The following is a 15520-nucleotide window of genomic DNA, read 5'->3' as shown; positions in this document are numbered from 1 at the left end:
GTTAACATATATGTTCATGTATGGCCTTACTGCAAAGTCAGTTTGACAATATCTTTATTCATGAGTAAAGACACATTTGATGCCGACACATATGTTCAAATTCAATGTTTGAAAATGGAAAATGTACAACAGAGATTTTACATTTAACAGCTAAAAATGCAGTCCACGTGTCTTGGTGATATCTTGCACCTTTTAAATATGAGATTGTGGACCCTAGGTGGCTCGCACATCTTTCAATTGAGCCTGAGCCTGTGTGGAATTTCAATTGGATAAAATGGAATCAATTCACTAGGAGTTTTAATTTGCACATTTTGATTAGTCCCATTTCTCAGAGTTGTTCTCACTGAATACAAACCACGTCTGAAATGTTAAGTAATGCAATCACCTTTTCTCATTACCATGCCAAACAGACATGAGAGGAGGGCAAGGGGATTGTACACATCGACCTATTGCACTTAAGGGTTTTGTTAAGTCTGAGGCATACCAAAGGCCATTTTAGGTGAGTTCGCTCTGCGGCCATCTTGGTCAGCTGTTGTCAAGGCTCTGTCCCAAATGCTGTCCTAAAATATGCAAATTTCTTAAAGGAATATCTGACCAAAACAGGAAAGATTGCTTAAAATGTACTCTCCCCCAGGCCATCCAAGATGTAGAAGAGTTTGTTCCTTCATCAGAACAGATTTGGGGAAAAGAGCATTGCATCACTTGCTCACCAATGGATCCTCTGCAGTGAATGGGTGCCGTCAGAATGAGAGTCCAAACAGCTGATAAAAACATCACAGAAATCCATAAGTAATCCACACCACTCCAGTCCATCAATTTATGTCTTGTGAAGCTGTGAGAAAAGTGCTGTGGGTTACTTGTGGATTATTGTGATGTTTTTATCAGCTGTTTGGACTCTCATTCTGACGGCACCCATTCACTGCTGAGCATCCATTGTGAGCAAGTGATGCAATGCTACATTTCGAAACAGACTCATCTACAACTTGGATGGCCCAAGGGTGAGTCAATTTTCAGCAAATTTTCTTTTTTTTTTTTTGATGAACTATTCCTTTAATACTGAGAATACAATGCATGAAATCAAACTCGTGTAACTAGAAGAGTCTACGTTCACATAAAGTATGTTTTTAGGGCATACACATTTAAATGTTAATGACTATTATGCAAATTCACATTATGGTGTTTCAATAAAACATTGCATTCCCAATGCATTCCTAATGTGACACAGGGCCTTCTACAGTGAAATCTGAAATGGTTTCCTCTGAAAATTCCAGTATGCCTTAGAAAGATCTAAATTCATTTAGTCTCTGTATCAAAGGCGAAGTAGATCAATAGCAGAGAATAGATTCATGTCTGTGTGGCGCATATTCCTTAATCACCTCTCCCAGTTTAAATCAACTTAGCACCATGAAAGAGACTCAGGCCTTTAATGACTAGCTTTTGGTAACCGAGTCAACTCCTTCTTAATAGAAGCTAATCAAAGCCTTCAGCAAACTACACGCAAGGGGTGAAATCAATTATTCCTGACCGCACATCGATCAGTTTAAATAGAGTTTGAGGGTTATGTTTATATGTTGATGATGAGAATAGACTTATGATATGTATTTTTCATTTTCTTTTGCTTATTTCCTTGTTCAAGCTCTTGTTTTATCCAGACTGGACTATTGCAATGCTCTCTTAGCAGGTCTTCCAGCCAATTCTATCAAACCTCTACAACCAATGCAAGATCAGTCTAACGAGCCGAAAAAGAACGCATGTCACACCTCTGTTAATCAGTTTGCACTGGCAATAGCTGCCCACATAAAATTCAAGGCATTGATGTTTGACAAAACCACCACTGGCTCTCCCCTTTACCTGAATTATGTGCCCTCTAGAAGCTTGTGTTCTGCCAGTGAACAGCGCATTATAGTGGCATCTGAAAGAGGCATAAAATCACTTTCACAGACTTTTACATGAACTGTTCCCTCCTGGTGGAATGACCTGCCCAACTCAATCCCAGCAGCGGAGTCTTTAGCCAAAAAAACAAGAACAAACAGACCATTATTTTGGCCTACATAATTTTAATTACTCTGTAAATTTATGTATTTGGCAGACGATTTTTATCCAAAGTATTTAACTAGAGTGCATTCAGATGTATACCTTTTATGAGAACGTTATGAAATGTACATCTATTCTTCTATTCAGGCACACAAAAGAGACTGTATTATAGGAACTATAGATTCATTCGACTTCTTGTCGCTCACTGTTGTGATGCCTCAGTTTCAAACAATAGTATCCATCCTAAATAGTATGTGAGATTAGAATAATTGTGTCCAAAAGCATAATATGTTGAAAAGAGTATGCCAAAAGTCCCCGGATGGTCTACTATTTCAGGTCAGTTTTTGAGGTGTCGATCTGTGCACACTCTAATGGCTAAAACTGCACACAATCCATTGAGCTTTGGCGAAGGATTCGGTCAAGAACTACAAACACGAATAAAACGCGTTAGAAAAACTACAAACGTGGCGGATGCGCGCGGTTAGGTAGAGATTCAAGATTCAAGATTTTTATTTGTCGAGGTAGAGAGGTTTACAAAAAGGGGGTTGAGTTACTAATAATCAACATTTAACCTGGTAAAAAAAAAATAAAAAAATAAAAAATCATCTGCAACAGCAATGTGAACTTTTATAAACATCCATTTGGTCGTTAACTTTTAAATTCTCTGCATGAAAGACCCGCGACTGGCAGATCAGCGAGCTACTTATTTTCTCTCCAGTACGGTAGGAAGTTAAATTAAATGAAATGAAATGTGATAAGATCATTGACAGGCCAGTTTACAGTGAAAGGGCGCGTGTAACAGGTGCGACAGAGCGGTCCTTTAAAGACGTAACTGAATGACGTTATAGTATGTCCCAAAGCTTGCCTACTCTTCTACTACACACTCAAAAGTGTGTACTTTTTCTTCACTAAAAGAGCGTAGTATAAGTAGGCACATTGAGGCACATTGAGACGCAGGGCCAGTATTCGTTTAGTAACACAACACCGCCCACTGCCGATCGCACAGCGCGCTGTCATTGGGCTCCACTACAGCCACGTCCTGTCAATCATCAGCTAAGCCCCGCCTACCGCCATCCCCCCCTGCAGCCGCTTCCTGTCCATCACTAACCAAGCTCCTCCCACCGCCAAATTTTGACTGTAAACATCCCGCCGAGAGCGCGCGCCATCTTTGTCGGATTCAATGAGAGGAAACGGTTGCTAACTTCTCTCCGCAGGAGGGGAGAGAATAGACCTGCCGTAATCCACACGGATAACATATTTTGAATGGTACGTTCCTGAAAATGTGTGTTGTTGCGGGTAAATATGCTTGTGAAGTGGAATATGTGAGCGGGAGCGTGCAATTTGAAGCTTACGTGCTGTTGCTAATCAACAGTTGGCTAATGCTAATTGCTAACGATAGCTTGAAAATAATTTGGCTTTGCAGGTACTTTTAAAATTTTAACTATTATTGGTTTCTAGCTTGTTTTCGTTGTTAATGAACAAGAAAAATAAATAAACTCTGTCATTTATAGCTTAGAAGTGATATATTTATCGGTTATTTTATGGTTATGTAGCGCTGCTTGCTAATCAACAATTTAGCCAAACGCTTGGGTGAAAATAAACGCAACTCTTTTCCATCTTATTATTGCATTTTCTATATTTCGCGTGTATTCGACTTTTTTTCTTTTTTTTAAGCTTTGCATTGTATAACACGGCGTTTTGGTGCCCTGCAACTGTTTTAACGTTACCTCGACTTCGTCACGTTTTAATGTTGGTGTAAAGGCGGGCAATGCTTTTAAATGCTATTAATGTAATGCATCTGATTAGTAACTCCGACTAAGTGAATAATATTTACAGCAAATCTAAACCTGTGCTTTTGGAGCCTTGCACACGATTTGACTTTTGCATGTATGTGCATTTCGCTGGGTGGTTGTGCAGTATAAATTATGCATTCTATCATTCTCGTTTATTCTGTAACGTTATCTCAAAACCTAGCGAGTTTCCAATGGTGCTTAAATTGTTGTTTAGGTAGTCATGTTCCGGTGCATAGGTTTTAAGATATCAGTATGCTCTTAAGTTTTGAACAAATACTCTTGTGTCTCTTTCCAGGTGTAGCAGAGAGATCTCGGGGAGCTTTGACCAGACACCAGGGCAATGTTTTACGCCCACTTCGTCCTCAGTAAACGTGGGCCGCTGGCCAAGATCTGGCTGGCGGCCCATTGGGACAAAAAGCTGACAAAAGCACATGTCTTTGAATGCAACCTGGAGAGCAGTGTGGAGAGCATCATTTCACCGAAGGTACGTCTTTAACGCTGCTTCTTGTTTTCTTTTGGATAGCATGCGTCAATGCATATGTGAATTCTGTTTTGTTGCTGTTAAAATAGGTGAAAATGGCTCTGCGTACATCTGGCCATCTTCTCTTGGGCGTGGTGAGGATCTACCATAGAAAAGCCAAATATCTTCTGGCTGATTGTAATGAAGCGTTTATCAAGATCAAAATGGCTTTCCGCCCAGGTAGTGAATCTGAACGTGCATTTTAGTGAAATCTATAGATTTCAAAGTCAGCTGGGTTTGACTGTCTGTATTTACTTGAATGCATTGTGTTTTTTTAGGTGTCGTTGATCTGCCAGAAGACAACCGTGAGGCTGCATACAACGCCATCACTTTACCAGAGGAGTTCCACGATTTTGACCAGCCCCTTCCTGATCTGGAGTAAGAAACACTTGTTGTCTTCTGTTATTTTTAACACAAGATGTTAGGTGTATGTTAAGACACAGGCAGTGTATGAAATATTTACAGTGTAATTGGTGTCACTTTGCTTGCTGTATAAAACTTCACAGTGGTCCTGGAATTTTAAAAACATCTATGTGAATTTTTTTTCACATAAGCTTTTTATGCTCTAAGCATTTCTTCCATTGTAACTGACTCCTGCTGAGTGTGACTTTGCGTTTATGATTTCTAAATAAAATAACTCTATTTCAGTGATATAGATGTAGCTCAGCAGTTCACCCTGAACCAGAGTCGTGTTGAAGAGATCACCATGAGGGAGGAAGTAGGAAACATCAGTCTCATGGCCGACAATGAATTTGGTAAAAACTTATAAGCTTTTCGTTTTTATCAGTGTTTCCCCACGGGTCTGAAATATATTTATGTTGGTTGATTTTTTTTTGAGTACTTCCATTCAAATAGATTAATTTATTATGTATTTTCTATAAATCATTTCTATTTAGAGCTCTATTAAAAATCTTATTACAAAGTTATAACATTTTTATATTAAAATAGACAATATTTTTTCATATCTCAATCAGAGGATTAGTTCACCCAAAAATGAAAAGTTGCATGTTTGTAAGAAATCCATAAAGATGTTTATAACTTCAAACCATTGCTTTTGGCTGCTTTCTCCAGTGAATGTCACCTTGTCTGAATTTGGAGAGAAATACACACAGATCAAGCACCTTTTCCAAGCAAAGGCAAATGTTGGTGGATTATGATGTGAGAGGACAAGAGATGGGCTTTTTCACTGGAGGAAACATTGTTATAGATTTTGGACTGGTATAGTGATGTTTAAGTATGTTTCTTATAAACATGCAGCTTTTCTTCACAACAAGTTAATTGATGAACTGGAGTCTTGTGGATTATTGTGATACTTGGGTGCCTCATCTGAGCAGTCTATGTACTAATTCTAGTGTATTTATTCTAGTGAGTCACCTGATCAATGTTCTACTTAACTTAATGCTGATAATGTCATATCAGATGACTTTGGCATGGATGACCGTGAGATAATGAGGGAAGAGAATGCTTTTGAGGTGGACATCATCCATGGATCCTCTGCCACCACCCTGCTTCTGGAAGCTGAGCCTGGTCCCGCTCACCTCCCTGACAAATCAGCCAACCTTGACTATAACGACTTTGGGGAGAACCTGGAAAACAGTGATGGTGGAATTCTGAGTAAGTTCCAATTTGATTTGACTTGTGTAGTGTTCAAATGATGATGTGATACTGAACTCTGTGTCTGCTCAATTTCAGTGGATAAGATTCTGAGCAATGAGGATGGTGGTGGTATATTCGATGATCCACCGACTATCACAGACAGTGTGATGATGCCTCAAGACCGCGGTGATGATGACGATGATTTTGATGCTTTTTCTCGTAAGTAAATCCTACAAAGTTTCTTAGTTATAGCTTGTCTCTATAAAATAACTAGAAATGTGGATTATGAACTAAACATTTTTTACTGAAATATTCCCTTCCATATCATTTTTTTGTGGAAATGTATAAATCAAGAATTTTTGTGTCCATGTTAATTGGCTACATTAAAAAAAAATATATATATTTTTTCATGAAAATATTTTATATTGACACCGATAACTAAGTAATAGGTTTAACCAAATAAGACCCCGTCCACACGGAGACGCGTTTAGCTGTATACACATACATTTTTCCATATAGCCATTTCGTCCACACGGATCCGGCATTTTGGGAGAGTGAAACCGGGTCCCAGAGTGGATAAATTTGAAAGTGAAGCCGTTTGGCTTTGTTGTTAAATTTGGGTGTGTATATTTTCTGAAACGGTGACGTCATCAGCCCACATCTCGCCCCTAGTCAGAAACTACTATGTGTAATAGCAACAAAAACATGAACAAACACTGAACGATTGTCTTTTTATTAACTACCATTAACACAGATTAATAAATGTATTGTTCCATGTTTGTTTGTATACCGCGCACAAGGTTTATGCGCATAGTCGGATAACGGATAGGGAAAGCTCTGGCTTCTTGTGGATGTAACCTAAAACATTAAATATTTCTTGACAACTTAAACGTTACTTAATCCAAAAATTTCAAGCACGTTTTTTCAAGGTAGTAAAATATTTGGTTACATTTAATTTTAAGTTAGTGTTTGGCTTAGGGTTAGTTGCTTGTAATTATGCATTTTGTACTGTTATTACTATAGTAAGTAACAAGGATATTGTAAAATAGTGTTACAAAGTTTTTGTCATACAAACAAATCATTTCTTGGTGTTTTACCATTAGATAACTTGAACAAACCTTTCCAGGTCACACAAGTGTTTTTTTTTTTAGCAATTTTATGAGCAAGAAATAAGTGTTTGAAATGCTTTTTTATTTTTTGCATTTTTAAACAAATATGAACAGCAAATACAAGTGTAAAGTCATTTACTCTCATAACGTGTCTACATTATCATTTCAGCTGCTATCGGTCCTGACAGTCCAGACTCTGGACCAGTGGAGCCTCTTCCCAACACCACAGACCAGACAGAACAGACCACTCTGGTGCCCAATGAAGATGAAGCTTTTGCCCTTGAACCCATCGACATTACTGGTAAAAAAATAACAAAAGAATTACATTGAATTCAGTGTTTCCCACAGCCTTACACACTATTTGTGGCGGCACTCCCCCGCCCCCATATATACATATATATGCAAATTCATTTTCTGCCAGCAGGAGGCGCTTTAAGAGCGGGAGAGATACAGGATTCTCCGGTAACGGCTGCAAAGCAGCGCTGAGCTCACAAACGCTGCCTTTATCAAGCATTACATGCAAAATGAAATGAAAATTAAATCGAAACTTTTCTAAATACAGTCGGTTTCCTTCTGAAATACAGTGATATAAAAACACCCGCATCAGTTTTTGATTTTGAAATGTGCAGTGCTCATGTTTATTCAATGAATTCAAAGCCTTTTGGAAAATGCTTTTGTGGCGGTCAGTTTTGATATTGTGGCGGCCCGCCACAAATAAATCAATGTGTGGGATACCCTGGAATTGAATGATCAAATGAATCAGCTCTTGTTTCAGCTCTCTATATTATGATATTGTGGCCTGAATATCAATTAATACAACACTTGTGATGTGTTCTCAGTGAAAGAGACCAAGGCTAAGAGAAAGAGAAAGCTCATTGTCGACAGTCTGAAGGAGCTGGACAGTAAGACCATCCGCGCTCAGTTGAGTGACTACTCCGATATCGTCACCACGCTGGATTTGGCTCCGCCTACTAAGAAACTGATGATGTGGAAGGAAACTGGTGGTGTAGAGAAGCTGTTCTCATTGCCTGCTCAGCCTCTCTGGAACGGCCGACTGCTGAAGGTGATGGTTGATCTTACGTCACAAAAAGCTGCGAGGCTCAGTGGTCAAAGATGTCCATCTAGTGCATATTTAAGTAGAAAAAAAAAACGAATTAAAAGCAGCAGCGCTTTGTAAACAGCTCAGAGTAATCATGTCATCACCATAATAACAATATGATTGTCAGACCAAATTTATCAGGATTTTTGAAAAGGTCCTATTCACACATGATCTCTTGATAACTTACCGGTAATTAACCAGTAAAAACTGTATGTGTGAAAGGGGCTAAACTCTTCTTCTGCATATGCTGTTAATTTGAATTGCTTAATGTTAATCTGGGAAAACAGTGTGCAATATCTTACTAGATTTGTAACGCAAATCATTTATAAATCTTTGCCAACACAGGAGAATACATGAACCTATTTCTAAATATGCCATTTATTGTGCATTTCTGAGCTTGCGTGTAGGCCATATATTAAGATTAAATTGATTTAAACATTGTTTAATCACGCTGTAAAGTGAAATGTCACCAGGCCGTTGGCGCCCTCTGCAGGGATTTGTTATAATACTTAATGAACTTCAGTTGGTTATGTTCATATTACGAATTGGCATATTGCATTATGTATTTTAACAGTGTTGTTCAGTAAAACCATGTAATTACTATTATTGCCTCTTCGTTAGTTTATATATAAATAGTCATACTGAAGACTGGTTTTCACTTAGGTCTATTTGTGTTACTAAAAATATCAGATTACACGATTACTCAAATACTCAACTTGATTACCAAAATATTCATTAGTTACAGCCCTGGAATTGGTAAAATATTTCAAAATAACTGCATTGTTTTACTTTTTGTAATTAAAAGACAAATATTTGTCATTTAAAATTTCTGTAAAATAGTATTAAAATATTGTCTCATTCTACCAAATAGCTTGTCTCATGAGTGTATTGTCACACCCCTAGTGTTGATAAGCGGTGGTATAGCTCATAATTTTCCTAGTGTATGATGTAGCGTTTATGCTTCAGGTCAACCATATATTCACGGGGGAAAACATCAGTTTGAATAAGGAAAGCGATAACTTTGCCATAGTATCCTTTCAGATGTTAAAGATGCCACAGTCATTGTGATATCAATGTGCTGCCCCGCCCTATGAAAAAAAGTTCATGCTTAGGTTTTTTTTTTTTTTTTTTTTTTTTTTGCTTTAACTCCTGAAAATGTGTGTTGTAGATGTTTACTCGTTGCTTGACTCCACTGGTGCCTGATGAGCTGAGGAAGAGGAGGAAGGGAGGAGAGGCCGACAGCCTGGAGGAGTTCCTGAAGGAGCTGGAGAACCCAGAAGTGCCTAGAGAGGAGGTGCTGGGTCACAGGAGTGAAGTGATTGGTAAGCTCTTGACTTGAGTGGCTATATAAATACAACTGCTGTAGCTTAACAGACGGGTTTTCAAACTGGGGTCTGGGGACCACAACTGAGTGATAGCTGAAAACAAATAAGTAAAATAAGTTTAACTGAAAAAAATGTATTCTAATAAATAATATGGATGCATTTAAATAAAAAGATCTAATAGTACAGTACTGTAGTAATTAGAAAACATATGATAATGCAATAGAAAATGTAAAATAGAACTGTGAAACTGTGAAATTTTTAAATGTTAAAAATAAAAAGATTTAAAAGAAATTATTACAATGGATATAAACATATAAAAGACAAAAATAGATTTCATATGCATTTAACAGTACAGTACTACGAGTAGAAAACACATAACTAAATATTTCCCCAAATTTTTCTTTTTCACAAAAATACAATGGTTATTTTAATATCATTGAGAGAGATACATACATGATTTGGGATTTTATTTATATATTCTTGGTTTTATTTTAATGTTTAAGTAATATTGTTGTGTTTGTCATTAGTATTTTGTATTGTATTTATTTGTATTTATTGAAATATCCATATAGTATTTGTTAATGTTTTAGTACAACTTAAGCTAAACAAAACTGGCAACTAGCTGAAAAAAGATTTTATATATATATATATACATATATATACTTACAGATAACGTTAAATTTTATTGCAAGTAACAAAGTAGTTTTTTTTTCCATGGTTTTAGTTAATGAGAATAACCCTAGTCTTTATACATTTCAAAAATATAGTTGCCTTTGAAAGTTTAGAATGGAGATCTTTTGAATGAGGAGGATCATATTTGGGGGTCCATGGCTAAAGGTTTGAAAACCCCTGGCTTAACACAGTTGTGTCACAGTCATTTGAATGCCTCAAGTTAAAGTCTCCTGCTTGTGCCCTACAGATCAGACCATCATGGAGGAGCCCAGTATGCTGCAGGCTTCCTCTATGGAGGGCAGCAGAACTGCTCTGGACGAGTCCATGATGCCGCCTCCATCTCGCCCGCGTGGAGTCAAGCGCAAGTCGCTTGAGAAGGATGCAGCTTTGCCTGTAAGTCCACCAGATAATCAAGCTGTTTTTTTAAGGTTTTGGAATGGAGCCTAATGGTGCTCAATTGTCATTCCAGCAAATGGGAGTGTTGGAACAGACACTTCAACCCGTGGATCAGTCGGTCCTTTCCCAACAGCTCGACATGCCCCAGGTGGATCTTCCTCCTGAGGACAGCAATAACCTCTCTACACTGGTACCAGAGCTGGACCTATTAGACGACAAAAACAAGGAGAAAGACAAGGACGACAGTGACGAAGAGGTGAGACGTTTGTCACAGACAGGTGGAAGAAAATGTCTCCTCTTGATTTTGCCGTTACTATGGAAGCTCATTCCCACATCGGAAAACATAATTGTGACTTATTATAGAATCACAATTCTGCGTTTATCTCTCACAATTCAGACTTTTTCCCTCATAATTCTAAGAAAAAAGTCAGGATTATGAGATAAAAAAAGTAGCAGTTACCTTTTTATTTTTTGTGGTTAAAATAAAAAACAGAATTATGAAGTCAGAATTCTGCGTGGGTATTAAGTCTATTGCGAGAAGAAATAGTTGCAGTAGTTTTGTAAAGAAACGTGCAATTTGATGTTTTCCACTCAGAATTGTGAGTTTATATCTTGCAATTCTGACTATATTTTGAGGGGAAAAAAGTCCAGATTCTGAGTTTGTCTTGCAATTCTGACTTCTTAGTTCTTCTTTTAATGTCATTGCAGAAACGAAACAAAATTGCAACAGAATTCTGACTTCATATCTCACAATTCTGAGTATCTTGTAAAAGGAAAAAAAGTCAGTCTGAGTTGATCTCACATTTCTGACTTTTTTTTTCCCCTGAGAATTGCAAGTTTTTATCTCACAAGTTTTAGAATTGTGAGAAAAAAGTAAGAATTGTGACAGAATCTTTTTTTTATTATTTTTTTTATATATTACTGATAATTGTTCAATGTGCTTTAATCAACAGGGAGAGGAGGGACAAGGAGACCAGGACCAAGAGGAGCGCCGGTGGAACAAGAGAACTCAGCAGATGCTTCACGGTCTTCAGGTTTGTATTTGGGCCATATATGTCCATGAGAAAAATGTTCAAAACAGGTTTCCTCATTGTCTTCTGTGTTTTGGCAGCGCGTGGTGGCTAAAACTGGAGCCCAGTCCATCAGCCTGCTTGAGCTGTGCAAAAACAACAACAACAAACAGGCTGCGGCCAAGTTTTACAGCTTCTTGGTGCTGAAGAAGCAGCAGGCCATCGAGCTGACGCAGACCGAGCCGTACAGCGACATCATCGCCACGCCAGGACCGCGGTTCCATATTGTATAGATGCATATTTTTTTTTTTTTTGTAGTTGTATTTAATAGTTTTGTTTTGCTACTGTTGCTTTTTGTATCAGTTTTTGTCCTTTGGGGCCAATTTTAAAGGTTTTGAGTCAAATCCAATAGATCATGAAGACATTGTACCTACATAGGGTGTTATGTGTTAGTACATGTTGGACCTTCATATTGTCAAAACCATTGGGATTTTTCAGTTTCACTACTTTTTTTTTTCTTCCATTGTTCTGTTTTTATTTTCCTTCATAAGCGTTTCCCCAGTAAGTTTTACATTTGTAGTAGAGTTAGCTATGTGTACATTTTAACTTTTTAATAATGTCACAATGGAGAGACAAAGGTTTATTTTTTTGAAACCCAAGTGGATTTAACAACACAATAGTTCAATGTTTTGTATCTCTCTTTTAATGGCAATTATGATTATTAAAGGTTTGTTAAACTCCTGCATACAATTGGAATTTTTATGCACTTGTGATTAAATTTTGATATTGATTTGAAAAAATGTTTCCTCCGTTACTCTGATTTTTACATTGTTCTTTAGTATTTGTATTGATTGGGCTCTATGGTGTTTAAAAAAAAAAAGAATTTCAGGTGTCAGGGGGACTAAATTAACAACAAACAAATAAGCAACTAACAATAAATGACAAGCTGCAAAATGTAATTAACTGTACATGGCTTTTACTGTGATGTTGAGTTACCACCCGAGGAGCATAAATACTTTTTTTAATTTATTTTTTAAGAGTTCTGTGTGTGTGTGTGTGTGTGTGTGTGTGTGTGTGTGTGTGTGTGTGTGTGTGTGTGTGTGTGTTTGTTTATGAGTGAGTGAACAGCGCACAGTGCTTACATAGACCGTTTATGTGAATACTAATCAAGGTGGGCATTTTTACATATTTCTCTCACAGTGAATTTCTTATTTACATTGTGTCTATGCTTGCTTGCTTTGTTATAATGAGAGGATTCATGAGTTTTTAGAACTCGAACTGGACACAAAAAAAAAAAAAAAACATTCATCTGATTGGCTGCAGGAACACGTTGTAAATAGAAAACCGGGTCTTGTAGTGTGTAGGCATAATCCAAATTGGTTTTGTGTAATTAATTAGTTTATCTAAATTGTTATATTCTTTATTGGTGTCAGGGTTCCAACAAAGTTTGTAAAACTGGAATTTGATTTAAAATATTTACAGGTCTGAAAAAAAAAAAAAATATATATATATATATATATAAAAAGAAAGCAGAGTATGGAAAAATATTAGCCTTTCCAGATTGTTGCCCCTATTTAGTTTTCTATAAATGAAAATAATTTTATCATACAAGAAGTTTTTTCATGGCAGCTGTTTGGTGATTCTTTAATGATTGTCAAAGGTACACTTTTTCATTATGCAAAAATGCAGGTTATATTGCAGGTTTTTTTCTCAGAATATTCTTAGCACCATATTACAGATCCTCAAAGGACCTTTGAAAAAAAAAAAAAAAAAAAAAAAAAATATATATATATATATATATATAATATATTATATATATATATATATATTGTCACTTCAGGAAAATCAAAGAAAAAACCCTGAGAAAAAAAATATTTACGGGTGACTTTACTATATACCAAATATAAAGCTGAAAATAATGCTGTGTGAACCATCTATGTTAAATATGGTCTGAAAATCTACTGAGAGGTTTGGAAATTTGAGTCTGGAAAAGTATGGACATTTTAAATTGAAAATGGAATTAACTGAGGTTGAGTTACCACCCGAGGAGCATAAATACCTGGTGTTCTGTTTTAATACAGAACTTATCTTTTTCAGTTTTAATGCGGTTGTTTGTTATTGTTTGGGTGGATGTCTCAGATCTTAAAAAGTGTGCCCCCCTATGAAATTCGCTGGTTCTATTATAATTAATCCATTCGCAGACTGACTTATCAATACTGTAGCCATCCCACAATGCAATGTTATTCTTAATTATTTGACATTCTTACACAAAAACACTAAATAACCTTTTTTCGTTTCAGTGACGATAACTGCAACGTAATGACGGTTGACATCAATATAACATACCACTGTTTATGCAGTCTATGTTTCAAACGTTTGCTTTTGCGTATTATCCCTTGTTTCACATGCTAATGGTAAATAGTAGGCAGTATACAGTATGCGCAGTAGTCTAGTATGTTACTACATTTTAAATACAGCCATTGCGCTGTTTGTGGTCAGTTAACTTCTAGTGTGAGCTGCTAAATTATTATGTGATTAATATCACAATGCAGTATTCGTGCTTTTAATTTTAGGACGAAAACGTGAGAATCTCTCATTTAGGTCGCTAAATCGCGACTCTTATTTTGACACAGTAAGAGTCTTCTCGTTAAGTCTTCACACAGGAAGTAGTCGCATCGTTCCGGAAAACGCTCCTTGCATGTGCTTTGGCCCTTTCCCTCTTCATCAGACAATGGCCAGCCGTAAAGAATCAGCTGCTTCGGGTTCCAGTCCACTGGAGACTCCGGTGAAACAGATCCAGATCGACGGGCTGGTGAGTTAATGTGACGCTGAAGCGGCTGTTTGTCGGAGACTCGTGTTGTGTTCAGCTGCAGTTTCTTCACTGTAACAGGAAGCGCGCTGAAAATATAACTCTATCGCAGTAACGGTATTTACGGTATTAAAAACTGTATTTAATCAAATCTTTGCATAGATATGACAGAAAACACTGCCATCTAACAATGCCAAAAAAAAAAAACAAAAAAAACAAAAAACAACAAAAAAAAAAACGCTAATCTTAAATAAAGCATATACATGAACTCAAATAGGAAATAAAACAGTCATAAAATAAGCATGTGTCCTAAACTGCTAAAGCACTGGTGTCTCATATTTTACAGCAGTCAAAAGTAATTAAGAAATAAATTAAATCTATTTGGGTGTGTGAAAAATTCAAACGTAACCCCCTTAACATTTTCATAAGTAACTAATTTAATTGTATTTTTTTTCTCAGTAACTGTAACTGATTACAATGACATTTATTTTGTAATTAAATTACATAACTCTGTTACATGCAAGCATTTACTCCCGGACACCAACTAAGTTAAACGTTGAAAACTATTGTGCTGCTTCAAGTTTAAAATAAATGAATTTATTTAAAAGAGAAATATTTTGTAACATTATAAACGTCTTTACTGTTACTTTTGATCAATTTAAGGCAACCTTGGTGAATAAAAGTAAAAAAAAATATATATATATTTTGACCCTGAACATTTAAATGTTAGTATACTCTAGGTTTATGTGATAATACACACTTATATTTATTTATTTAGATCTCAACCAGTGTAGCATATTCTTGGAAGCACTTACAAGTTTTATTGTTAAAGGGATAGTTCACCAAAAAAAGAAAATTGTCATTTTCTAACCCTCATGTTATTCCAAAGCTGTATGAATTTCTCTATTTCTGAGCATAAAAGAAAAAATTGTACATAATATTGGCAACAAATCAGTTTCTGGTCCCCTTTGACTCCCACATTATTCCATATATATGGGTCAAAGACGAAAAAGTGTTTAAGCATTAAAAAAGTGTAATACTGCTTTAAACTGTTGTAGTTTTTCCCCCCAAAAATGCAAAAAGTTTTCTGTTTTATTTAATTGCAATTTTGTTTTTGTTTTTCTGAGCAAAAAATAAATATCATACATTTTCCCCTG

The 15520-nt window shown here is 36.4% G+C and overlaps 2 protein-coding genes across 2 annotated transcripts in view; both read left to right on the top strand.

Moving 5' to 3' along the window:
- Positions 1-3144: 3144 nt before the first annotated feature.
- LOC109056955 (double-strand-break repair protein rad21 homolog A-like) lies at positions 3145-12354 on the top strand. Its single transcript, XM_042773199.1, has 14 exons — positions 3145-3300; positions 4123-4311; positions 4398-4527; positions 4626-4725; positions 4996-5102; positions 5767-5961; positions 6040-6162; positions 7222-7353; positions 7892-8115; positions 9320-9473; positions 10396-10541; positions 10618-10800; positions 11498-11578; positions 11656-12354. The coding sequence occupies exons 2-14, from the start codon at positions 4168-4170 to the stop codon at positions 11845-11847; spliced, it is 1911 nt and encodes a 636-aa protein (XP_042629133.1). The 5' UTR covers positions 3145-3300; positions 4123-4167; the 3' UTR covers positions 11848-12354.
- A 1855-nt stretch (positions 12355-14209) lies between these two features.
- Positions 14210-15520, top strand: part of LOC109056986 (eukaryotic translation initiation factor 3 subunit H-A-like) — a 54140-nt gene continuing 52829 nt past the window's right edge. The window contains exon 1 of the mRNA XM_042773198.1: positions 14210-14366. Within this exon, the coding sequence (XP_042629132.1) occupies positions 14253-14366 (114 nt within the window). The 5' untranslated portion in view covers positions 14210-14252. The remainder of the gene's footprint in view (positions 14367-15520) is intronic.

Source organism: Cyprinus carpio, chromosome A16, assembly GCF_018340385.1.
Source record: "Cyprinus carpio isolate SPL01 chromosome A16, ASM1834038v1, whole genome shotgun sequence".
NCBI classification, from domain to species: domain Eukaryota; kingdom Metazoa; phylum Chordata; class Actinopteri; order Cypriniformes; family Cyprinidae; genus Cyprinus; species Cyprinus carpio.
This window is presented reverse-complemented; position numbering and strand designations above follow the sequence as displayed.

Excerpts from the sequence above, each read along its gene's own strand:
- LOC109056955 (XM_042773199.1), top strand. The coding sequence starts at position 4,168 with ATGTTTTACGCCCACTTCGTCCTCAGTAAACGTGGGCCGCTGGCCAAG. Across the intron at positions 4,528-4,625 it reads CAAAATGGCTTTCCGCCCAG|GTGTCGTTGATCTGCCAGAA; the intron begins GTAGTGAATCTG and ends GTGTTTTTTTAG. Across the intron at positions 8,116-9,319 it reads GGAACGGCCGACTGCTGAAG|ATGTTTACTCGTTGCTTGAC; the intron begins GTGATGGTTGAT and ends TGTGTGTTGTAG.